General features: G+C 38.4%; 1 protein-coding gene across 1 annotated transcript in view; it reads right to left on the bottom strand.

The window, feature by feature from the left end:
* The window catches only part of ST8SIA1 (ST8 alpha-N-acetyl-neuraminide alpha-2,8-sialyltransferase 1), a 123,935-nt gene that overhangs the window by 50,252 nt on the left and 47,634 nt on the right, over nt 1-26,049 (bottom strand). The window contains exons 3-4 of the mRNA XM_015869469.2: nt 12,890-12,999; nt 7,458-7,550 (exon numbers count right to left, since the gene is read on the bottom strand). Of these exons, the coding sequence (XP_015724955.1) occupies nt 7,458-7,550; nt 12,890-12,999 (203 nt within the window). The remainder of the gene's footprint in view (nt 1-7,457; nt 7,551-12,889; nt 13,000-26,049) is intronic.

The raw sequence follows: 26,049 nt of genomic DNA, 5'->3' as shown, positions 1-26,049 counted from the left end.
GTTCAGTAAACAAAAGTTTCACTATAAAATAAAAAAGCTCAACTCCACTTGGAGGTGTATTTTTACTGAAAATTATCCTATTTTTGTGATCATGCATAAAAGGCTGCTGATGAACAATGTTCTCTGATGCATAGAGTGACTCATTTTGAGCTATTTAACAGCATCTGAAGAAATACAGAGGAGTTTTTTAACATTCTGACTCAAGCCAATTGTCCTTTTAATCAGATCAGGTTTTGCTTATAAAAACCATTTTCATGAATCACAACCTCACACTTATACATTCTTTTATTTGCGCATTTAGCTTACAGCTAGTGTAATAGCATGAAAAACAAGAAAGGCAGAGATGCTTTCTAGTAAATCAAATTTCTTACACTTCCTCCTCAAAGGACAGGATACACTTGCTGGATAAGGATGGGCAGAGAAGGCTACTCAGATTCCAGAGCTGACAGGGAAGAAGTGGATGCCTCATCCATCCCCTTCAGTTTGGAAGGTAAGTCCAGTCAAAGGCTCCAAGAGCAAAAGAGAGAGCTTTACTTGACAAGAAAAAATCCTTTGTCAAGTGTTTGGTTGGTATAAAGTAGTACAGTAGGTACTGAAGTGATTTATACCAGAAGAGAATATGCTCCCCTTAAAAGACTGCACATTGGACTTTCTCCATTCATCCTTCAGCATGTGTTCTTCTTATTTAGTCTTTTTGCTGAAATTCACACTGAAATAATGCCCTAAAATATTTATTATGCCTCTCAAAAAGCTTGATTTTAACATATTTTAAAAGCTACAGACTACACAGAATGATCAGTTACCTAAACAGAGACTGGGCACTTAGAAGTCTTTTGGGATGGACCTTTAAAAATCTGACAGCTCATAGAAGACACTACAATGATTAATCTAGAAAAAACGTACCCATACAAGTTATTCACTAACTAACTTTGAAAGTATTACTTCCGTACTTAAACATGAAGGACATACTTGGGTACACTACTATACACACAGGCAATGGGTTTAGTAGCTCGCACATCAAGTCTGAATGCATCAACAGAAGGATGAAAAAAATCACCTTAATTAAAAGCACTACTTGCTCAAGGACATATATAGATCTCCCATCTCACAAATCTAATAATGGAAAACCAGACAGCTGGTAGTCTTTCTGTTTGGTAATACTGGCAGACTCTTCAGGATAGTGGTCTTAAGACAGAAGGAGGGTGGTGAAGAGAAAAAGCAACAGTTTTCCTGCAATGGCTTGCCAAAAAAAAAATGAAAATGTGTGAGACAATGTGTTAATGAGTATCAGCACATATGGGCAAGTACTGGTGATTTTCGTAAGACAAAATTTTGCAATTAAAATGCCATTTGCAATACAGATAATTGAGATCATCACCAAAATCCCTTTATAAAGCAGTGGATGCACAAATTCACATGTAAGATAATATATGCTACGCCTCTCTGATTCTACAATAGACACATGCTGTATTGAAATTTGAAGATTTTTCTTTCAGAAATCCAAATGAATTATTTTAACCCTGATGCCTTCTATCTGTGCTTTATGATAATCACTAATTAAAAAAATTGATTTTTCAGAGCATCAAATTATGATTTCTTGAGATCTCATTCATAATTTCTCATTTTATCCCACTATCAATTAGCTTCTTTAATTATTTTATTATGGAGATTTCCATAGGCCAATTGAGCAGAGGTTCTCCCACAATAACATCCTGTCTACCCTTCATCTTGGGAACATTCTGCTCGTTCTCCCCAACCTATCAGAACTGTTCTTAAACACAAGCTACATGAATGGAGCATCAGTCTATAAAACGTTCTTTCTAATACCTAGCAATCACTTTTGCTAACTAGGCATTGTCTCACCTTCAGTCACCTTAGCTAACAGTACTCCAGGAAACTGTTAACAGATCTCCTGGACTTTTTTTTTACCAGCTCTGCTTTTGGCCTGATGGCAGCACTGGCAAGTCCTCTCCAACACATTACTGTAGAAATGAGGACAAAAACAGTGCTCCTCATGGAGAGAAAGCAGGGCTACAGCTGTTAGCAGCTTTAAAGATTTTAAATGAATTTCACATTAGGGCAAAGTCTGATGGAAAGACAATGGGGCTCTCTGTATACAGAAGGGTTTATTGTACTCTGTATCTTGCCCACAAGAATTATTTCTCAGAGATGTTATCCTCTTGCTGCTGGCAGAAACATTCACAGAATCTTGTAGAACACAAAAGGGCAGTTTTGTGATGTGAATGAAAACAATGATTCTTATCATTTCGGAGTGTTTCTCAATGAAATAACCTGAGATATACTCAATAGTGGGTACCAGGAATGAAAGAACCGCTATGTGAATTATTGAAAATTTGGTGTTGGAAATGAGTTCACAGGAAAAGATTCTCACATCCCCTTGATTCCCAAAAAAAGAACAAGATGTGAGCAAGACATTTTCCTTCAATAACTTGTTTTTCTCTGGCTCTTCTTAACAGCATTTCTTTAATTGTTTTTATGATCTTTTTCAATTATTAATGTAAGAGCTGTCTACCTTTGATTGAAATATATTGTTTTTAACAAAGACACGCAGTCAAGAGGAATACTGATGCATTGTTTTCATGAGCATCAGCAACAGGGCTTAACACTGTGCATCTGTTTAAGTGAAAATTAAATAAGCTTATATCAAATCAAATAATTACCTCAGTTCAGTCTTTTTATTCCTAATGGCTTAAGACATCAGGACTCAAAGCTGTCTTTGGGACTGAAAGATTATGAGCTGGTTCTTAGGTACAGGGAGAACCTCGGAAAAGCAATTTCATCCCACTCAAAGTTTGTGGCAACCTAATAAACAACTGCAATATTTAACTGACATGAGTCACTGCATTTGTTAGCCTTTACTCTCATTCCTTCATCTCGCTTTAGTACAGGAAATGGATGTTGCCAAAAATTGTGAAGTACCACTGAGATCAAAAAAGTGAATTAATTTTAATGCAAAAAAAAAAAATAAAAAATTATTCACATTTAGTGAAAGGAAGCTAATACCAAACTGCCAAGTCTGATGGCTGACCCTAAACCTCATTCTTCGAGTTTCAGTCAGAATATTTCCATCAGCAGTGTTATATAACTATTGAGAGACTTCACTACAAAGACTTAAGAGTTCTCCTTTTCTGCTAGACCAGCAGGATTTCTCCACATTATCTTCATTCCCTGCACCACTCTCCAGCACAGAGGGCCCAGGCTGAGCAGGAGACTGGAAGGCATTTCTCCAGAGAATGAAGCAGACCTAATTGCTCATCATGCAGCAGGGACTGTGAGGGCAGTGACTCCAAGTCTTCTTTACAATCTGCTCCTCAAGCTGACAAGAGCAGCAGCTCAAAGAGCAGCTGCACAGCTGTCTGCTCTCTCACAAGTCCAAAGAGTGTGCCTTCAAGCACACTGAAATGAAAAGGGAGAGAAGCTTCACACAGATCAACTGGCTGTTGGATTACGTCTCAAAGGCAGTGCCAGGAAGTGTGTTACAAACCTCAGGGGCTTCTGTTAGTTGTAATGATGCTGAATTACAATAAATAAAGAATGTTAACATGTTTTTTGTGTCACTTGCTAATGAGATTATTTCCACACAGGTCAGAAACACAAACAGCTCATGGATGAAGCACTTACCAACATATTTAAGTAGATCTGAAACTCAGTGGATGCTAGGAAACCATCTATTTGGGCTGTTACATCCACATTAACAATTATATATGTCTACACAGGTTAGACAGAGTGAAAAGTCATGGCAACTAGAAAGGAAGATTACTGCAAAAAACATTTGTTTGCAGATTCTTTGAAAGTTTAGCCTAAAGATAAGTGTATTATCAGATATTTATCAAAGCTGCTGAAGGTTGCAAGATAGCATCCAACTGCTTCTCTGATACAGCTTTTAATCAGTGACTCAAGAAACACATACTATCTATATCCTAAATAGTGACTCCTTGTACCAGTTAGTCAAAATCCGCCATTGATCAAAAATCATTAGTATCTACATAAATCTTTTTGTGTCCCAGTGTGATCCTCTGACTAGTCAGGCTCTGCTCCACAGTTAGAGGTAAATGATTCAGAATACATAAATAATCTCTGTAAGCAACATTACCTTGCTGATTTTTTCCACAGCGCCTAAGAACAGCTACACATGCTTCACACATCTTGCTACTGTACAGCTTCCTTCCTAGCAGTATCTTAAAGAAATACTTATGGAAAGAAGATAGAAGGACAGATGCAGAATAATCTGTCTACAGCACAGCTTTCTACAGACAAGGTCAAGATGACTAGGATAGCAGGGGAATTAACTGGAAACATCAAGGATGCCAACATGTTTAAAATCCTCTGATTAAGGTATTGAGGGCTGTGGAGGGTGGAGGAGGTTATGGTGGTCCCAGGAATTGCTTTATAGCATATTTCAATCCTAATTACCACCTCAATTCTGGATTTGACAAGGAAGTAAGTTTTGACTGTAGAATGAAAAAGGAAGCTTTACACAGGCTCGAGGGACTAATAGAAGGGAGATTCCTGTGACACATCGTAGACGAAAAATGAAATTGGAGCAGTCATCATGAGTCTCCTAGTCAGCCAGGGAAGTTTCTATCATAATGCCTTTGCTGTCAGTACTCCTTTATGATAAGCCATGTTAGGGTAGGAAATTCCTCATACTTCCACAAATCCAGCTGAAAACTGAGCACCATATTTTACACATAAAAGCTGTACTACCCACATGCATAATCACACTGCTGCTTAAAACAGAGCAGGAACTTGATCTCTAATTCTCTCATTATCATTTGCTTACTTCAGGATTTATAAATGGCAACATTTAGAAGGTATCACTAAAGTTAAGGTACTCGCAGACTGAAATTTTTACTCTTCCATCCTAATGCTCTCAAGCTAGAGAGAAATACCACTGAGCATTAATTACCAGGTAACAATTTCGTTATCTGAATTAAATCATTCTGATTTAAGAAACAAAACAAAACAAAAAAAAAACCAACAAAAAAAACCCATAAAATTGCCTACCAATCCCTGATACGAAAACTTTGCCCTATCCAGTATTCTTAATCATAAATTATCTAGTAAAGATACATCTTTTAGAAGCAATGAATGATATTGCAGGATTAATTCACTAAATCTGCCATAACACACTTGAGAGATAATTGAGATGTCAAGCCTCATCAATATCAACCTACTTAAAGTAAGGACAAGAGGACAGTGGTGGAATGATAATGAATAATGCCATTATGTGAAGCTGGTTAACTTATAGCATAGAAACAGATACATATCAGTCACTACTCTGAAAAACTCCTTGAATGTTGTGAAAGTCTACACTGATATGTACCTTAGTTTCTTAAAAAGCTTATTTCTATAGAAATTGATTGTTTTAGGAGGGTAGTAGTCTTGTTTCTATTTTAACTTCCAGACTTGCAGCTTTGATTAAATTTTAACTTACCACACAGGAGTCCAAATAATGAGTTTAAAGAGCATACAGGAAACATTAGTAAAATATACACATTTTTTAAAAACTATCTTTCTAACCAGGCAGAGGAAGATAAGTGCCAGATCTCTCAAGAGTTTCAGACCTCAGAGGAGCTCTCTGCTATTTTTCAGCACTATTAATTTGTTCTCTATCTTATTCTTAGGAACTGGTTGTATAACTCCTTATCTGATCAATAAACATACATAAACACACCACATTACTTTCTCATCAAATGTCTTGCATCACAGTTGTCATCCACTCATGCCAAAAATGGCACTGAAAATAATCCAATTTCCTGTTATCCTATTCTTTCTCCCCTTTCACTTTCTCCATTTCCCTCCTCATCCAGTCAATCTCCTGTTTTGATATCCCTCTCTCACAGAGTGCCATTTCACATGTACTCACTTCTTCCTTTTTTTCCATACTGGTTAACTCCACAGTCTCCCTAGCATAGTTCCATAGTCCTCCAGTAACATCTCTAAATCTCTTTTTCCTTTTCCTCTTCTCTGAAAACATACTACGTTCAGTAAACTTTCCTCACTAGCCACTGATGGAGGGTGCGAGAGACACAAAATATTCATGAGTTTAACAATCCTCTGCCTCGATTATTGTAAAAACCTTTGCAAGCATTGTACTTCTCACTGCTCTTATTCATTTTATCCACATTGCTACTGTCAAGCTCTGTGATGTTCTGAACATTTCATCCCACTTCTTAAAACAACCTCATTAGCCATGCATGTACCTCCCATATGATTTTCAGATCCCTCATCCTCAGATCCACTGCCCTGAGCAGTTCCCTCTTCTTGTCTGGCACCTGGTGCATCCTCTTCCAGTTCTGATTGGCATTTCTATGCCTTACCCTGCTTAGACATGCTCTGCTTGGAAACAACCCTTGAAGATGATGACTTCTCCATTTCCCTCTTGATCATCTTCTCTTTTCTACTCTACCAAAGACTGTCATACAAACCATCTTTTCCACTCAAAATTAGACAATTCTTTGATTCCTGGCAGAGAAAAGAATATTAGATTTAGATACCAACAAACATCAATTTCCAGTTCTGCTCAGTGCCTTCCTACTTTCTCACATACCTGGCTTTCTATTATGAATTTTATTTCACTTCTTTGCTTCCTTTCACAAACCTTCACATCCCCATACCTGCATTATACTTTTGTTTTTATGCCTAATCATCTCCTGCTCACTCCCTCAGTTTATGCCTTTTCTCTGTGTTTTTCAGTGAATATGACAGGTTACTACCAGATCTCACTCTGTCTGAGAACACCTCATTCTGGGTGACAAAAAAAAACCAAACACATGGCAATTAAAATTCAGTAAGGCAAAATCAGAGCACTGGCATCTTCTTCCTTGTCTATTCCCCTCTCTCATCAGCTGCTATGATATGGAAAATTTCAACTAACTCTAATAAAAAACAAAACTTTAACCCAGTCTCCTAGGAAGCACAGTTTGTATGATCAAAACCTGCTGAGCATTCTGTCCTAATCACTTTTGTACTCGTAAGACACTATCAAACAAATAATACAAAGAGAGTAAGGACAGAGAAGCTATCAGAGTAGAACCAAAGAGAAATCGAAATTAGCGTCTCATTAACTGTGGGATGCAGCAGCCAGTTGGCCCAACCAGTGCAGTAGTGTGGTCCACCCATTTGGTATGTGCCTGGTTTGCAAGTAGCCAAAGCACTTCTGGCACATATACAGTCATACAGGTAATGAGAGGGAACTCAAGGCATGGAGGTGAAAAAAAACCAGAAGATAAAAACTCTGCAAGAAGCCAGTCTTCCTTAGCTTCCCTGCTTACGGTGAAAAGATCTTGGTTTATTTCATCCAACATGAAGCCACTGTGCATTTCATCTTTTCCAGAATCAGGACATAACTTTGGCACACTAACATCTAGAACACAAATGACACATTTTTCTTCCGTTTCTCCAGTCCAGGGACAGAGCAACATGCTCCTTACCTTTTCTGAATTATACTGGGATTTGCAGTCACCAGCTGGGTTTTCAGTCCAACATCTTTTCTGTATTCTCTGGATAGAGGAGGAAGGTTGCACCTGTGCACAGAAAGACATTCAAGATTTTAACCAACAGTCAGGATTGACAGGCTTCAAACCCAGTCCTTCTTATTCTGCAAGCTTGCAGTTTTAGAAAAAGAACTGCAAGCTGATAGAAAATGTGAAAGTGCTGTTCAAATACTGGACCAAGCAATGTATTTTCCTACTATACCACATCCCATATGCACAATACGGCATTCTTGTACCAGACTGCGGGGAAATACAGAAAAAAATCTTTTGCAGAAATGATTCAATGAACTATTTAGCAAAAAACAAAGTGACCTGGCACCTCTGACAGGTTGAAAGGCTACAGAAGAGGCTGCTATTATCTACAGCCAAAACTTCTTTCAAATTCTTTCCTCCAGGTTCTATTTTTCACTCTGCTTTGTCTTGTTTTCCAGCATCAGGCTCCACACTAATATCACACACATCATACACGTCTTGCAAACAATGGGTAAATGCCCTTCAGTATACAAGAACTTCCCAAGAAAATATAGAGAAAAAACTGTAAGTGATCATTTACAGTGTGTATACTATGTTCTCTCACAGTCCTGTTGTGGCAGACAGGGCAATAACATAAAAAAGATAGTGACCAAGTAGATCTACTTTGGCAAGCAGAGAAACAGGGCTCCAAAAAAACAGAAGTGGAGAGAAACTTGCAAAGAAAAAGCAGTCCCAAATACTCCCAAGTAAAGAGCTGGAAGGAGTGTAAATAAAGCTGAAGATATTCGGGCTGCTCCAAATGTAATGTCTATCACTTTAATATCTTGGCCCACAATGTTAGAGGTGGATGTTGCTGGTATGGCAGTAGAGGCTGAATGCTCCCCTCAATATTCCATTACAGTTTGTTGCTGTGTACCAGAGGGCAGCAGAGGGGCAGTCAGACAAAACAGCGTCTGACCTGGAAGTAAGTATGAAACAAGAGTGTAGAATTATATTCCTCCATGCAGAAAAAAATGCACTGTGATTCATCAATGCTTGCTGAATGCTGGTGGAAACGAAGCACTGGATGTGAGCACAGTGAGGCAATGGGTGGTGTGTTTCAGCAGTGGTGACAGTGGGTCACCTCCACTGGTGCAGATTTTTATGAGCATGGCATGCAGTTCTTGTTCATCGCTGGCAAAAAAAGGTAGCTAATGGTAATGACTATGTTGAAAAATAATGTTTTGTAGCTGTGAATTTGCTCTATCAAATGGTGTGACTGTGTTCTTTGTATCTGTTTGAGTTTCCATAGAAATAAATAGAGGCATCACTTTCAGAGCAAATTACATAAATTCAAGCTGTATCCAAGCCTCAGCTCTGTTATAGAAATTAGTCAAGAGAAATGAACTCAATACACAGAAATTACACCAAAAATGAGCGTCAAAACAATGCTTTCAATTTCAGAGTCGTCTAACTTTTTAAACTGAAGATATGAAGAATAACATTAGTACTTACAGGGTAAAAACGAAACCAAGATTCTCAAAGAAAAGTAGATTTGGAAAGTGTTCTGGAGCAACACTGTAAGATTTTAGTGCTGCTGGGTTGTTTTTGAGGTTGTTGTTGAGGTGGTTTTGTTGTTGTTTTGTTCTTTTTCCCCCAAAAATCTTGTCAGACAGGCTGAGGCGCAGCTCCCAGCACCCAGTGCCCCAGTGCCTCAGCCTGGTACCAGGCTACTCTGGTACCAGGGAGACAGGGGTCTCCATAACAGGAGCTGCACTCCTCGAAGAGGTGGCTTCATTTTTCTGCCCAGGCTCCCATTAAACTGTCTGGCACTCTGTTCTGGGAGCACTTCTCAAGCAATGCCTCTGTGCATCTCCCAGGCAGCGGGGGTGGGTTACAAAACTCTCTAGACCAGCAATGACTGGTTGCTTATTCTGTTTTCTTTTTGTATTCCAGATAAAGAATGATAAAACTTTAGAAACTGAGAAAGGTTTATGTAATAAAAAAATTGGGAAGAAAAAAAGACAGTGTTTAGTTTCATCCTCCACCTGCACTAAGTGGGACACAAATTAATCAGCCCAATTCTATTCAGAGGTTGTAGAAACTCCCTCAGTAGCAGTTTTCAGTGGTAGGTCAAACAAATATTTGTGAAGAAAGATGTGTGGACAGGTGACCTGGCCCCAGAGCAAAGAGATGGAATAAGGGACCTTTGGCAGGCCACAGTTTAATGGTTCCTGATTTGAATAAACATTGACTCATATGGCAAGCTTTAAAGAAGCCTTTTTCGACTGAAGTTTATTTAAAAGCACTGTGATGGACCAAGATAGCTCCTCAGTTTTATCATCTTACTTTATTTCACACACCAGTTGCAGAAGCATTATTCAAACACATTAAGTCCCTTCAGCAGTAAATCACATTCCCGATCTGTTCTGTGTGAAATATTAAGAAGTGGCATAAATATTCAATGGGAAACTCAGCAAAAAGTCAATCCATCTTCAGAAGCCCCTTGCCCTTTTCTTGAAGGGGTCAGCAGAGTGATGAGCCCTGTGCAGGTGGGTAACGCACCAAGAAGTAAAAGATTCACGCTAAGATGCACATATTTTTTATCTTACTTTTGTTCCTGGTACAAAGGATATATGAATATGCAGGAAAGATGGAATAAACAGGACAGTGGCTTTTTTTTTTTTATGTGAACATAAATGAAAGAGGAAAACTTAATGGTCAATTTAATTTGGTATCTCCCTGCTTAGGCCCAGATTTTGTGGGGGGGGAAAAAATCATCAACAAAGCACAGCAGTTCATGTGTGCCTTTTTCACATGCAAGGCCTGCCACCTGAATAGGTAAAAACAGCTGACTGAAATGACAGGGATCCTTTGAACTTCACAGGGCAGAAACACTACTTCTGAGTCTGGCCCAGAGATAAGTAGAGCTCCTTCAGGTGCAGGGAATCCAGGCAGCTTGGGTGAGCAATGGCATGTGCATTTGACAGATGTTATGTGATTACACAGCTACTTGTACATATAGTAAACGCTAGGGACTAACATGAATTGAAAAGGGGACTTCAAATATTCATTTCTACTCCTTTGTAGCACCTTGACCAGAATAAAGACAATAATTACCTATGGCAACTGAAAGAAACATTTTTCTGGACTTGTTTACTAACCCCAAAAGCAGCGCCATATTTAATATCTACAGCTCCATCTGGGCTGCTATGGCTAGATGGCATGGCAGAATATAATTAAAAGATAACAGCTTGTCCTTCCCAAATCATGATAGCCACTAGTCAGCTTGAACATAATGACAAATTTTGTCCAGATTTGGAACAAATGCACCAGCAAACAGCATGGAAAACATCCCTCAGTCCCCTGGAGAGAAATCCTCTCCCTGGCAGATGCACAAACTATAGCAGAGATATAAAAGACAGTTGGGGGACAGGGAGAATCAGAAGACAGAAATATTTCTTCACAGTCTAACGTCATGAAATTATGTCTCTTCTGTCAAAATACAGGCAAATACGTTGTTTATGATTTAGCACCCAACACTTCTTTCTTAAAATACTTGCTTGCATGAAGGGAAAGGGAAAATTAAAACAAAAAGCCACCCTAAAAATAAAGATTACAAACTTGAAAAACACCCACATAACTCAAGAAAAGCCTACGGTTACTACTCTGACTAAACATGTAGACCATATGCCATGCACATTTTTTTTATTGCAGGTGAAGTGTGCTGTGGCCTAGAGGCTGAAAACTGCTGCACTTTTAATCTCTGTTGTCGGTACAACTGTGTTTGTAGAAGATGTTCAGCAATAAGAGGAGTTTAAACTCATTAATTAACTTTAGTGATTACAATTTCTTGCAGAAGATGGTTGCAATCATATTTCCATAAGCTCTGCTGTAAGTGAAATTAAAAGCAACGTGAATGGAAGGAATGAACAATGGCAAAACCTGCCATGATTATTTTGCACTGCAGAAATAGTTGAAAGCCATCAGACACATTTCCTATAAAAAAATGCAAAATATTATGCAAGTTATTGTTATTCTCTTCCTCTCTCAGCTCTCAGATTATAGAAATCAGATTTACAGATCTGCTAAATTTTCCACCTGCTACAAAAATATTCTCTCCCAGTGGCATATTAACTCTTCCCCAACAGAAATGAAATATTTTCATAAATATGACTGCACCACTAATGCAGCACAGCCTGCAGGCAGATTCTGGGATTTTTGCTTCTTTCCAATCCAAAATAAGTTCAGTACAGACAATGGCTGGTTTACCCTCCCTAGAGAGAAAGAAAAGTCATTTTCTCTGATCAGGCTGTAACAGCTGCTTTATAAAAAACATTGCTATTGTTTTTGTAACTGATTGCTCCTACAGTATTTTAACTTCCTATTGCATCTACATAATATTACCGTATCATACCCTGCAGTTTCTCGTATTTAGTCTCGGGAACACTGAAGGAGCTTTGCAGTAATGGCAGTCAGCACACTGAGTCCCTCCCTCTGTGCCTTTGTCTTTAGTTTGTTGTATTTCTTTAACATCAAAAGCATTTTTGTTCCTTGAGATGCAAGCCAGAAATTATAGTAATACTGTCTGCTTTAGAGCAAGTTTGTATGGCCTTATAATAAATTATTAGGATTCAATAAGTAGACTTGCTAAAGTGAGAGCCCATTATGCATCTACCTCAAAACCCAAAGAAACTCCATTTCTCATCTCTTCAGAACCAGTCTTACAGTTTCTGCCCCACAATGTTTTTCTTGTTCATGTTTAACAAAAAGGAGCCAACTTCTCCCTTCCTTAATGAATGCAAATCTAGAAAGTGCCAAATTCAGTCAAGAAAGCAGTAGCCAATTTAGCACCCTTCTGACAGATTCCTATGACTTCAGAAAGACCAGAGATACAACAAATGTGGGGAATTCAAAAAAAGATGGCATCAAGGAATCAAAAAGGTTTTGTCTTCTCTTAGGCAGAAATTAATCTGGAGGGAGAAAAAATGTGGAAATATTTTAGCTTGTCCAAGCTTATTAAGCCTTGTCCTACAAATCAGTATCTACTCATCACGATTTCAATGGATTGCATATGATTGCATTTAGAGTTGCGAAGGATGAAGCACAGTACAAGATGAGACTCCGTCTAATAAGGAATAATTGAAAAGAAAAGCAGCTCCTAAATCCCTGTCTGTGACACTATATGGTCTGCCACAACCACAATGCACACATCTGCAGAGGCCAGCCAAAACTCTCTTTATTACCCCTTCTCACACTTGTACCCAAATCACTTCTGCAAAACATCCCGCGAAAGGGAGAAGAAAAGAAACCAAGGCAAATTATAATTGATTAATCACAACTGAATAGCTTTGAAAAGTCAAGGAGACTGAGCAGGGGGAAGGGCAGACAATTTGTCATTGAGGTTTCCATCTTACCGCATGACAAAATCCGCTTGATCTATTTGTTTTCCGCAGCCGCTCTTTTTGAGAATCCCACCGTTTCCCACCACAGAGCATTTCTTCAGTGGCAGCTGGAAGGGTGTAGCCTAGCAACACAAAACAAGGACTGTTTTTACAGAGGAGAACACATACATCTTTGTAGCAGCTGCTCCTGGAGAACCAGGGAGCTGGCAGGGCTCAAAGTGAGGAAAGAAAACGGAGAATGAGGAGCTAGGAAAAAAAAGAGTCCTGAAATTAGCTGGTAAGTAGACAAAGGACAGTTCTTATCCCTACTCCCCTAACCAAAATTCAAAATAGATGCAACACAGAAGAGAATAACATTTCTGCATAAACAAACTGCATAGTTATAAAGTTGTGATAAACATAATGACCAAGATAGGTAGCCCAATTGTGTCTTCTAGCCAAGCTGCAGAGAGAGAGATAAAAAATTACCAGGAAAAAAAACCATGAAAGTGACCTTTCACATGAAAGACAGCTCTGGACAGGAAAGGAAGAAAGAACAATGTGAGTACAAAAGGGACTCAGGAGTCACCCTGGATCTGTCCATCGTTCTGTCACCAGGCTGGGACACTTTAAAGCATAGAAATATTCAGACCTTCCCAGCAGCTTCTTAAATGCTCAGCTCTCCGAATACAGCACATATGAATATCAGGAAGGAGCCATTGTAACTAAGGAGCCCTTGTCACAGCTGAGCAGGGCATTAAATTGCAAGGTCAAATTGTCATGCTATCTTATGCACCAAGTACAGTATTAAATGAGATTTGCACAGTCATGATATCCTCACTCCAGAGGATCTCAAAGCTCATTCAAAGCTCAAAGTCATTCACCTTTGGTGGTGTTGGGGCAGTCATTTAAATAACATGCAGTACATCAGTATAGTCCAGCACATATATATATATATGTAAAACAGTGTCAAAGGGTGAACAGCATAGGAATTTCAAGTAGTATGATAAAGTTACAAGAATGGAATTTGTCTACAATAGAGGAGTTAATATTCTCCTCATGCAAAAAAAAAAAAAAAAAAAAAAAAGAATGGTGCAGGAATTTTTCATTTATCAAACCTGTCAAAACCTGACTTTGCAGCAGAGACAGAAGTTACTGCCTGGGCCTCTGAGAATGCAAATGCCATAGTGACAGGATACAACATGGCAAAACAATTATTTTCTCCTGGACGACAAGTTCCAACAGTGGCAGCACTTGTTGTCACTTAAATGTACAGAGCTACATCTAACATTGCATAATGCATTCACTGGGCATTGCAATGGTGTACATAGCCTACCAATGCCACGGCACAAACTCTGCATTTGTTGGTATTCATTTCTACTTTATTTTGTCCCTTAGATGTATCTGTTTCACCACCTATTCTCAGCAAATTAGATTCCATTCAGCTAGTATAAAACCATAACCTGCTATCCAATAAAATAAATTAAGGCATTTTGCATATCCTAATCTGAATTAACATATGCTAGAGTAGAAAAATCAATTCCAGTTTACTGAGGCCCAACCACTGTTGGGAACCCAGGGACAGCACAGCAGAGCATTACCAAGTATGCAACTGCATTCTGATTTTGCATTGCCTTCCCAGGAACATTTTTTAATTTACCCAGTTATTGAACGAGCGGCATATCTTGAAATTCAAAGAACATCTCATTACTGGGGTGACCCTGACCAAATGAAAGCTCACAGGCTCAGTACAGGGAGTGGGGTAGGGATGGAGGAAATTTAAAAGGGATAAGATTTCATAAATAACATCACCATTCTTATTCAAGATTTGTCAGAGCTCTTCCAAGACAGCCTGTTATGCAAAGACAAGGCCATGTCAAATAAATCACAAAGGCAGCAGACATTAACTTAAGAGCCATGGTAACTCTGTCACGTAATTTCTGTGACTTCAGTACATGTTGAATTTCTCTAGACCCCCAAAACAAACATTCAGAAGTTATTAAATGCTTCAAAATTCTTAGTTGCAAATAGTCCTTGATATTGCTTGAGATGAATTTCTGTCCTTCAAAGGAGGCTTATATCCTGTTATGTTCAAAGATGATTACACTAGTTATTATTTGCATATTTACTTTCATTTCCAAGAGCGCCTTAATCTTTGAAACTCCTGTCCTTCAGAGAGCCCGAGAGACAGAAGAACAAGATCAGAGCTGTGAGGATGATTTGAGGGAGCTAAAGAGAGGAAGAAGTGGCAAATAAAGCCACAACTGTGGCCTAACCTGTGAAGAAATCCACTCATATGCAGGAAGAAAACCAAGCTGAATACGTTTCTCTGTGAAAAGCCACCATGCTCACAAAAGCCCACAGAAGCTTTTGCTTCACCCAACAAAGTAATGACAATCCTGGACATGACACAGACAGTTTGCATGCCATTGTATAGCTTAAAACATTCAACAGATACAGCTTCCAGAAGACTGTAAACTAAATGCAGATATTAAGTGTCTCTGATGCTTGGAGATATTTCAGCTGCTTTTACCCTAAAGAAGAGGAATTGCTTAGCATGCTCTGGGAGAAACGTATTTTTTTTTAACATTGCACATGACTGTTCTTCAATCATTCAGGTTACAAACCTGCACATTGCTCAAACTGCAGGTGCATTTCAGGAACTCTGTTCTCAGCCCATTTGTACAAACTGTCCAGTCGTACACTAATCATACAAATCAAGTGTTGCCTATGAGCTGCTATGAAACACGTGGCTCCTCTGTCTCTCTGCAAAAGGCAAAGAAGCAGACTCCTGAGCTTTGGAACTGTTACAAATCATAATCCCGTGATGCAGATAGCAGCTGCAAAGTTAACTCACTGCAGGACGCCAGAGCAGGTGGCACATTTCCCTCCACCTCCAAAGGATACTCACAGGACAGATAGCACAGATAAAGGTCTTCAAAGCTAAAGTATTGTGGGCTTCATTCTGTGACTTCCCACAAGCATTCAGCTCATTCCTTCCTTTGAGCTGACCAAAATATAATATGCAAACATCTCAAGCAAAATTGCAAGGTAATTAACCATATGGAAGCTCCAGCCCTAACATGCAGTTGAATTACTAGCCCCGTTAATACCCTTCCACGCTGTTATTTGGCTTTTAAGAGGTTTCCCTGCATCCACTTGCTCCTATCACTGGCTCGTAGGGTACAGGCTGTGGGTTTAAGGTAGAAAGTAAATAATTATCAAAGCCTAGAGTCACTTGTCTGCTGGTAGTTTGTTTTTGTTTTTTTTCATTTAAGAGCAAAAAAAAAAGGACAGAAGATGGACTCTAGTTACAATTTGGTTTTTAACTCGCATCAACTAATCTTATGCCATATTCATGGTGTGCTTAATCTGTCTTCAGATGTTTTGAATGTTAGAGTTGAAGAGGTAAATCAATGCTGCAACTTGGTTGAGAGCAAAACCATTTTTACCTTTTTTGTAAAATAGTCTTGGGCATGAGTTATAATTTCAGTAGGAGGCAATTTTCAATCAAGAATGTTACATTTTTCAAGGTGACGGCGCTATTTGGAAAGATTTCTATACACTAAAAACAAAATTGCTTCTGAGTTTATTACTAGAAAAATATGTTTCAAAGAACTAATAAAAATTTTCTAATGCTCTTCCTTTTTACCTCCCACAGTGTAACTCCTTGCTAGGAAAATCATTATGTACTGGGGACCCAGCTGTCATTTATGCTAAATACTCACAAAAAGCTCAGTTTCTTTTCTCCTTTGAATTGTAAACTGGCCTGACAAATGCTTGCTTTGGATTGTAAAGTTACAATAAAAGCATTTCCATTTATATTAGCTTCCTGAATCTGCATTGTTTTTGCTATCAACACATTTGTTATTATCTTCATTGATTAAATTTTAATGAACAGATTCCTGTGGGTGGACTAGAAAACAGCACAACAACAGTTTATCCGGTGTAACAGAGATAATATATATAAAATATAAAAATAAGTGACCAGTAGGCATCCATCTTTAAGCAATCATTACAATACAATTACATAATATCATAATTACATAATATATAATAATAATAATTAACTGAAAGAATAAAAGAGAAAAAAAAAAAACAAAACCAAACTTGTATATTGCCATAAGCAGGATCAATTCCCTTAAAAAGTTTTGAAAACAAACAAAAAATGGAGTGGTGGTTTCTAAAAGGTATCTCTTCAGACAAAGCCAAAGACAGAGGGGTCTACTGTCAAATTTTCTCTGGTTCAAAACAGTGAAACTCCACTGATAACCATTGAAGATGCTCTAGTTCCTATTTATGTAAATGAGGTAAGAAGCTGCACATCCCCCCATGAATTCAGTGACAAATAAGCACACAAAGCAATAGATTAATGGCTCCCAATTGAATACAGGAGTAATTTAACAGAGCATCTATCCAGCAATTCACTGATTAGTTTCATCATTCATCTAAGCAAAAATAAATCATTGTCATCAGTTAAAAGAACATTACACAGTACTAATAAAATATAATTTATTTTAGATAATGGTATTCTAATTCACTTTGATTTCATTGTTAAGTTGATAATGTGTTAATTTTTACCCACTCACTGCCAAAGACAGTTAATCAGCAACCAAGTTCTTACTGGGAAAACAGGAAAAATTACAGTGTTCAGCCTCTGATTTAATACGAATGATGTCAAAAACACTGAAAATACAGGGAACATAAATTACAATAAAATGGGTTTTCAAATAACCATTACTGGATTTGGAACAAGATGCTGTGTTTTACTGTTCCCTTTGAGAAGGCAACATCCTAAAGAAAAAGGCCTAGTTCTCCTAATTGTAAGAAGCCAATAAAATTGCAAGAGTCAACAAGAAGCCGAATTCGGCCCTGACTGTTCTTTACACACCCTTTTGCATAAGGAAGCAGCCGACACTTTAAAGGAAGCCTGTATTTGGGTAACATAGCATTGTTTTTCACGCTGCTGGACATGGTGGGATGGAAAACGCTCTTTCTTCCTTGCTTTATTGTTTACAAATCATCTTTGGTACGACAGGCCTTTTGTTCCTCCAGTGGAGCTGTCAAGCAAGGAGACATGACGGCTCGACAGCAGCTGGCTCCAAAACCATCAACGTCACTCACACAGGGACAGGGTGTCCTCTGGAGGGGAACACAGAGGGCGGCTGCAGCTCCTCACGTTTCAGTTGTCTCTTTCAGCCCACATGCCACAGTCCCAAGTGAGCAGAGTGAGGGGCAACTACTGATAGCTATCTTGCAAATGCAACTGTGTTAGGAGGAGTAAAAGCAAAGAGGGCTTCAGCCCATTCCGACAGCATGCCACTGTCGGCGTTCTTTTCATCCCTGAAAAGTAATTGATATTTTCTCAGGAAAACAACTGTTTTCACACACAAAAAAATGCTTAGGGCCTACATTTGGTGTGAAGTGAAACCTGATGGCGGCTACAGCTCCTCACAGGGAGCAGAAGGGCAGCGCTGAGCTCTGCTCTGTGTGACAGCGACGGGGCCCGAGGGAACGGCATGGAGCTGTGCCAGGGGAGGGGCGGGTGGGAGTGAGGGACAGGGTCTGCACCACAGGGCGGTGGACATGGAATGGGCTGCTCAGGGCAGTGGGCATAGCCACAAGTACCTGAGTTCAAGGAGCATCTGGACAACACTGTCAGCCATAGGGTTTGAATTTTGGGTGGTCTTCTGTGGAGGCCAGAGTTGGACTCGATAGTCCTTGTGAGTTCATTCCAACCCAGGGTACTTTATTATGCTATAATAGGTCTCATGTAGTAGTAATTCATAACTTTCAACATTTTCAGCTTGGCTTTTCTGTTTATAGTTACTGATTGAAATAACTGCACAAAGTTTGAAATCCATCCAATAGTCTAACAATAATTTAGAAGTTTTTGTTTGTTTTGTGGAGAAACAAGAAAAATGAGTCAGAATTGGTTTCTGCGTGCTGGAAAGGCAGAAAAACTTTTCTCATAAATCTTGACAATGTTGGGGGCTAGAAGATGCAGAGATTTTAAGAAACCACAGTGACACTTTACTGGTAGATTTACTGAATGCTGTGTAATTCCTAAATTGTTTTGCAGTCATGCAAAGGTCTATCACAAAAGCTGTGAAACCCCATAAAGCTATATTTTGCATGTGAAAAATATCAAAATCACAATTAAAGTCTCCACTAAGACTTTTCGAACATGTATTAGCTACAACTTGTGAAGAGTTCTCCGTACTCTTTGAATACGAGAAATGTTAAGCAAGAAGTAAACTAAAAATTTTGCCTTTAAGGTAGTACTGTTACAAAAGAGGGTTAGGAAAAAGCATAGTTCATAGAATCATATCATAGAGTGGCCTAGGATGAAAAGGACCTAAAAAATCATCGAGTTTCAACCCTCCTGCTATGTGCAGGGTCACCAACTACCAGACCAGGCTGCCCAGAGCCACAACCAGCCTGGCCTTGAATGCCTCCAGGGATGGGGCATCCACATCCTCCTTGGACAACCTGTTCCAGTGCGTCACCAGCCTCTGTGTGGAAAACTTACTCCTAATATCTAACCTAAATCTCCCCTGTCTCAGTTTAAAACTGTTCCCCCTTGTCCTATCATTGTCCACCCATGTTGATAGTGAGAGGACCATAGTTAACAATGTGTGCAACAGATAAAAATGAAACTCCTGCCGGACTAACTCAACTATGTACAAAACACACTAACCTTTTGTGTATGCTAATTATGAACAGCAGTAGAAAAGCTGAGCATGTTTGATAAAGTACTGGACTCAGATATGAACAAATCCCAACATCTGACTACAAGGAAATTACTACAAGGAGCTGGGAAAGTGACTATGAAATCCTTCTGGGAGATGGGAAAGAACTCTCATGATGAAACTCCATCTACTATTTTATTTTATTTTATTTTATTTTATTTTATTTTATTTTATTTTATTTTATTTTATTTTATTTTTTAAATAGTGTCATTGCTCTTCAGACTTGCTGCTAAGCAGCAAATGTTGAAATCTGAAGCTCAGTGCCCATACAAAAGAGAAATGGTCCAGGCAGAGCAAATCTCTCTGTAGCACCATTCAAGCACATCTCAACTATCACAGCAGTCGGTAATGAATTGTAATTAAACACTCAATTTCACATGAACTTTTGCTCTTTACAAATATGTGTTTCTGATTATATGATTTTTTTGTGAGATCAGTATTTTATTATGCATTTATATAGGATCATGCAATGACTAAATGCCACTTAGGATTGCTCTACTGCAGCAAGAAAACCTCTTGCATTCGAAAGGATACATGGACATTAACAGCAGAGCAATCGCAACTAAGAGAACACTTTGCAACATACCTACATATTCATAAAAGACAAGGAGTACCAGTAACTAGCTGGCAGTCACTTTTAGTCCAGGCTGTACTTAGCAAGAACTTCAAAATGGTATGTTCTGTAATAGCTTTCCACCCAGCATGAAGTCGCTGCAAGTACTCACGTGCAGTGGATTAAAAGAACCCTTCAAATTGCTACCATGGCATTTAATTTTATAAAACCAGACTTCATACAGCCAGGATAGCACAATGTGGAGATTATGAAAAAAAGAATACGTTTGGAAATTGTAGCAGTTTAATTTAAGAAATAGATTTTCAAGGCTATGTTATAAACAGTATTTTAAATGGCGAATGCTCCAAAAATGCGAAGGCAGAGCTTTTATTCTGTATGACTTAAAAGATAAAAATACATAAATGAGTGGGAAAATTTGAAAGTTCTGGAAGACTTGTGGATCTAAGCTTTATTATCTGTAACTCACGGGAACCCCCAAACTCTGAATTAAAAAATGAGAAAGAGGAAATATATTTTCATGATTTATTTGAAAAAGGAACTCAGCTTGCTGGAGTTGAGTAGATTCTCTTACTCTGAAAGATGCTACGGTTTTCAACATTTCTACAACTGGAAGACCTCACAAAAGACTTAAGTTACCTTTTATACAGCTGCATTTAGATTTTCCTTGAAGAAACCAAGTCCTAAGTAAATCATAGAATCACCAAGGTTGGAAAAGACCTAAAAGATCATCTAGTCCAACCGTTCACCTATAACCAATAGCTCCCACTAAACCATGTCCCTCAACACAACATCCAGTCGTTCCTAAAGTGTACAAAAGGAAAGATTAAAGTACAAAATCAGCTTGACCAGTATCTGTAGGTAATTGTCTATGCTGGCTTCCCTAGAGTCCTTCCCATACACTTAATAACTCGATTTTTTATTATTTTTTTTAATCTTATGTGATAATAAGGATAAAATTAAATTCACAGGCGGAATCAATAAGCTATGCCTGCAACCACAGAAACAATCAGTGATACTTTTACCTGAACATCTGATAACATCAGATACCATGCTGAGCTTAAAGGAAAACACCATCCATCATGTGGGATTCTCAAGCTTGCTCTGCTTTGCCAGCACCTTAAAAGCTATGCACACAATACCCTCACAGTAAGAATTCAAGACTCAGTATTGTAAGCTTACACTGTACAGCATTTATATATGAGACTACAATTTGTCTTCTGGCAGAAAAACATTCAAACATACCAGGTATTCCAGTGGTTACTTAACGTTACACAATGCTGAATATTTATCAGCAAGCATTTGTCTTTTGGATTTGGAGACCTAACTTTTAGACAGTGTTTTTGAAGGATTTTGTTGTCCTCTCCTTCTCCTGTTTCTTTCTTAATCTACTCTGAATTTAAGCAGATGAGAAGAAGTAAAGAATTTCAAATGCTGTATTCCAGAGCTACATTGCTACAACACTATTTTCAAGCCAAAGGTATATTTAAGTATTTTTGGAATTTTGACTAGATATTTCATAGAAGCAGGGATATTTCATCATCACTTGAGGGGAAAACAATGTTTATAATGTTATGCACGTCTAATAGACAACAAGAATAGCTGCAATGTAATTTTAATGAGTTCCTCTGAAGCCCAAATAAAATGCAGCAGAAACTTTTAAAAACTAATCTCTTGCATTACAGTGTGCCATTTTCTGGCCAAGGAAGTTTTATATTTAGACATACGTTTTAACTTTCTCAGCTTAAATTTTTGGTAATTAACTACAATATCATATGATTGCCCAGTGGCAATGTCCTCCAACACTAATTTCTCCCTCATAGTTTTCACAATGGAAGAACAGCAGCAAGATAAAACCAGAGTAGGGAAAATCACAAGGTATTTGCTTTCTTATAGCTGGTGCAGGAAAAGACTAGAAAGTGTATTCACATGGTGAATTATTCTCTTGTGAGAGTGTGGGATAACAGGCAGTTAAGTACAGAAAAATATCTGGAAATTGTGAAAGGTCAAATTCCTGATCATTAAGGGATACTACTCACTTATTATCCTAAAGCAAGACAGGCTCTCACAATGCTATTCTGTACACATGCCACCACTATGAGGACAGGCTAAGAGAGTTGAGGCTGTTCAGCCTGGAGAAGAAAAGATTCCAGAGAGATCTGAGAGCAGCCTCTCAGTATCTAACAGGGAGCTGTAAGAAAGAAGGAGCAGACTCTTTAGCAGGGTCTGTTGTGACAGGATGAGGGGAAATGTTTTCAAACCATATGAGAAGAGAATTAGATTGGGTATAAGAAAAATGTGGTTTTTTTATGATAAGGATAGTCAAGTATTGGAAAAGGTTGCCCAGTGAGGTGGTGGATGCCCCATGGATGGAGACATTCAAGATCAGGCTAAACGGGGTTCTAAGCAACCTGATCCAGCTGTAGGAGTCCCTGTTCATTGCAGGGGAGTTGGGCTAGATGACCTTTAAGGGTTCCTTCCAATACAAACAGTTCTGTGATCTATGATTCTATTGCCAAGACCAATCTGCAATCAAACATAAAGCTCGTGGGCATTTTAAGATCAATCCCAACCTCACAGACTTTGTAGAGAATAAATGTTTTTGCAATTGCATGAGTAGAATATAAATAACTGTGAAATGCAGTAATAGCCTGTGTTGAACGTGAATGGGGATAGGAAAGAGAACAAGCAGAAGGACTCTGAAGATGGTGTCAGGAAACCCATCCGTATGTATGAGGCTAATTTACTAAAATGCATATTCAGCTACAGAAATGAAAAAGTTTTTTGAATCTTACTAGTACTATACAGTGCACATAGGAAGGCTGGTTTCAGCTCATAAATAATATCAAGGACTTCCAATTCTACTGTGTATGAAAGACAATAACACTTAAGCACACGAATAGCTCTCTGAATGCCTAAGAGCTCTCTGATCCCATTGATATGAATAAGAATCTGCTGCAAAAGACATCAATTCAACTTCTACAGGCACCAATACATTGATTTAGTCATCAAATGATCAAATATCAAAGTTTAAAACTTTCAGCTTTTGTTTCTTAGGATATCTTAAAAGCAACACACTTCTATTTAGCTAGTATATTAAACTAACTTCTAAAAGGAAAAGATCAGCTAATAAAAAAAAAAGATTCTTGCCTTTGCTTTAGCTCTAAATAGTTCTGAAGAATCAATGACATCTATTGAGAATCACTAATTAAAAAGACATCAAAGTCAGCTGGCAAGGACTGATCTCTCTAGGAAATTTGCAATTAGAGGATGAGTGGAATTCAAACACTGAGCTTGGTTTTGGGGAATTACTGTTGACTTTCTTTAATAATTCTTCCAGATATTTTTTTTTCTCTTCTCCATTAATGAGAAAAATTAAGCCTCTTAAGAAAATTTCACTTTCATCTATCTATATAAAGTTTCACTTTCAACTGTCTATAAATTTTAAGCCTCACATATCACTCAGTCACATCAAATACATAAAACACACAAGGAAATAAGAAACAGCTTGAGGAATATTGAGGAATAACTAGATGTACCTAGCTCCAAGGAGTCATTACATTCAGCCGGGTCAGAAGCCTGCAATAATATTTATCTTATGTCTTTAGCTTGTCCTTCATCCATATACCTAGATGACATGTGTGTTGCCTCATAACATAAGTAACACAAGAATAAGTAACCTATGAGCTGAAAAATGAATAACAGTATTCTTGGATAAAATTCTTGATAAAATCCAGAAGAGAAAGGAACTATGCATAAAGCAAGGATCTTCATTCAGAATACTGTCCTTTTTTCAGTCCGTCACTCTGCAGAAATGTAGAACCAAGGTTAATATAGCCTTGCTGAGAAGTGAAAAACACAGATAGCAAAATAGTAGGATTTACAGATGAGTGGTTACCAATTTATTTTTTTTAAGAAAATATTTAGAGGTTATGAAAGCAGAGGTTTATAAGTCCAGAAGGACAGGAGGAAAAGCCATCATGATTACAAAATCAATGCAGTTTCCATAATGTTTTATTGTTTTCAGTAAAAAAAGCACATCTAGAAAACGAACAGTATCACACACAGACAGCCATGAGTCTCTCTTGTTTGAGCTTCTTTGAATAACTTATTAGTGTATCAATAATAAAAAACTTAGCAATATAAGATTAAAATGGGGCGCAGTATCATTTCACTATGTAAAAGTACTGGTTCCTCAAACAACAAACAGAATTCATTATTCGTTGCAAACCAATTGAAAAGGAAGATTGGAAATAGCTCCTCCACTGAGAGGACTGCAGGGACCAAAGTTTTGACTTCAGGGACCAAACCCAACCCAAAACTAAAGTTTCAGTAGTGCAGTTTACATATCAAGATCTGAAAAGTGGAAGTCCCTATAATTCATGCACACAAAGGTAACTGCATGCCAAAGGGAAAGGCACTTCAGAACAAAATGAATTTCAGCTACTGAGACACCTTTTTTCCATCTACTTTATGCTTCCCTGGGTTTAGTATTGTGTGATAATTCAGGCTGGGAGTGACATCAGGTAATCTAGTCCAATTTCCTGCTCCAGGAAATGCTCAATACATGCTGTTTCTCATGTGCTTCAGTGTTCCTGTGTCAGTTCAGTGGTTTAAAACAGTAACCTGTACAATTGTTTTGGTGATAGCATCTATCCTGTAGCACTTTGAGGAGCAGCAGGACAGGCTGACCAAAGGGGCCAGTCAAAGCCTCTGCCTGTTGGTGTTGGCAGGTCATGACCCCAGTCAGCTCCAGACCTGCAACTGTCAAGGTGGGATTGGGGCCCTTCTGCAAGTCCTTTCTTGGCTGCTATAAACTAACAGAGCCCCCTCCAAGGCCCGCAGGGTCCCACCAGAAGCACACAAAGCCTCCCCCCTAGTTGGCTGTTATTTATGTTTGTGTAATGGAAGGTGCTGTCTCTGAGGTCTGGTTTTTGCTTGAATAAAAACAATAAGGAACTACAGGCCTCTCTGAGACAGCACTTAATACTTCTTCATACCTTGATACCTATTCCCAGTTTGGTCAGTAGAAATGTCTTAGAGGTACACAAGCAAACACTGAGTGAAGAAATTCAGAAAATGATGTGCTGTTCCCTGTCGGATATTGCAGTCTGGAAAAGCCAATGTCACAAGTTTTGAGAAGCTGGAAATCTATTCTGCCAGCTAAATAAAATGCCATAGAAATCAGACTAACAAATTAGACAAAATATACCAGCAAATAAGGCAAAAAAAAGCTATTTCCCCCCGCCCCCAAAACATGCTGTCAGAATAATGCCAATGAATAAATTTTCAGCATTCTATTAGAATGAAACAAATTCATTTTTCACCAACATCTATTCTCAAACCAAAAGCAATTCAAAGGTAACCTAGTGATAATCAAGGTGACTCACTCTGCAGGAAGCTATTAACATAAGAAGAATGCGCTGGATTGATTACTCCTTATGTGCTAAGCAGCACGCACCAGCAAACTTCCCAAGGATTTTCCTTCCACTAAGTTCCTGGGACCTATTTCAGGCTGTCTCAGATACCAATCTGGGTTGAGAAGTTGAGAAGTTTCCCACCTGTAAACCTTTCAGCTTCATCACTCAGAAGAAGAGTTTGGAGTTTCTCACTTAAGAACATTTAAGTCCCCCATAGGGACAAGAGGTCATTAATCAGCCCTGCGCTGAATCCTCTCTCACACCTAGTAGTGCATAACATGAACATGCAGCATTTTTAAACATATATTTTTGCCACACAGCTTTCTCTGGGCAAAAAAACCACTCCACTCTTTTATACTCATTGTACTGCTTCTGTTTGCATCCCTTCACAAAGACAAAAGACAAGGACTGTAACCTTTGAGAACTCATCTGATTCTGACACTTCTCAAA

Source organism: Coturnix japonica, chromosome 1, assembly GCF_001577835.2.
Source record: "Coturnix japonica isolate 7356 chromosome 1, Coturnix japonica 2.1, whole genome shotgun sequence".
Taxonomy (NCBI): Eukaryota; Metazoa; Chordata; class Aves; order Galliformes; family Phasianidae; genus Coturnix; species Coturnix japonica.
Note: the sequence above shows the minus strand (reverse complement) of the source record. Positions and strands in the feature narration are given on the sequence as shown.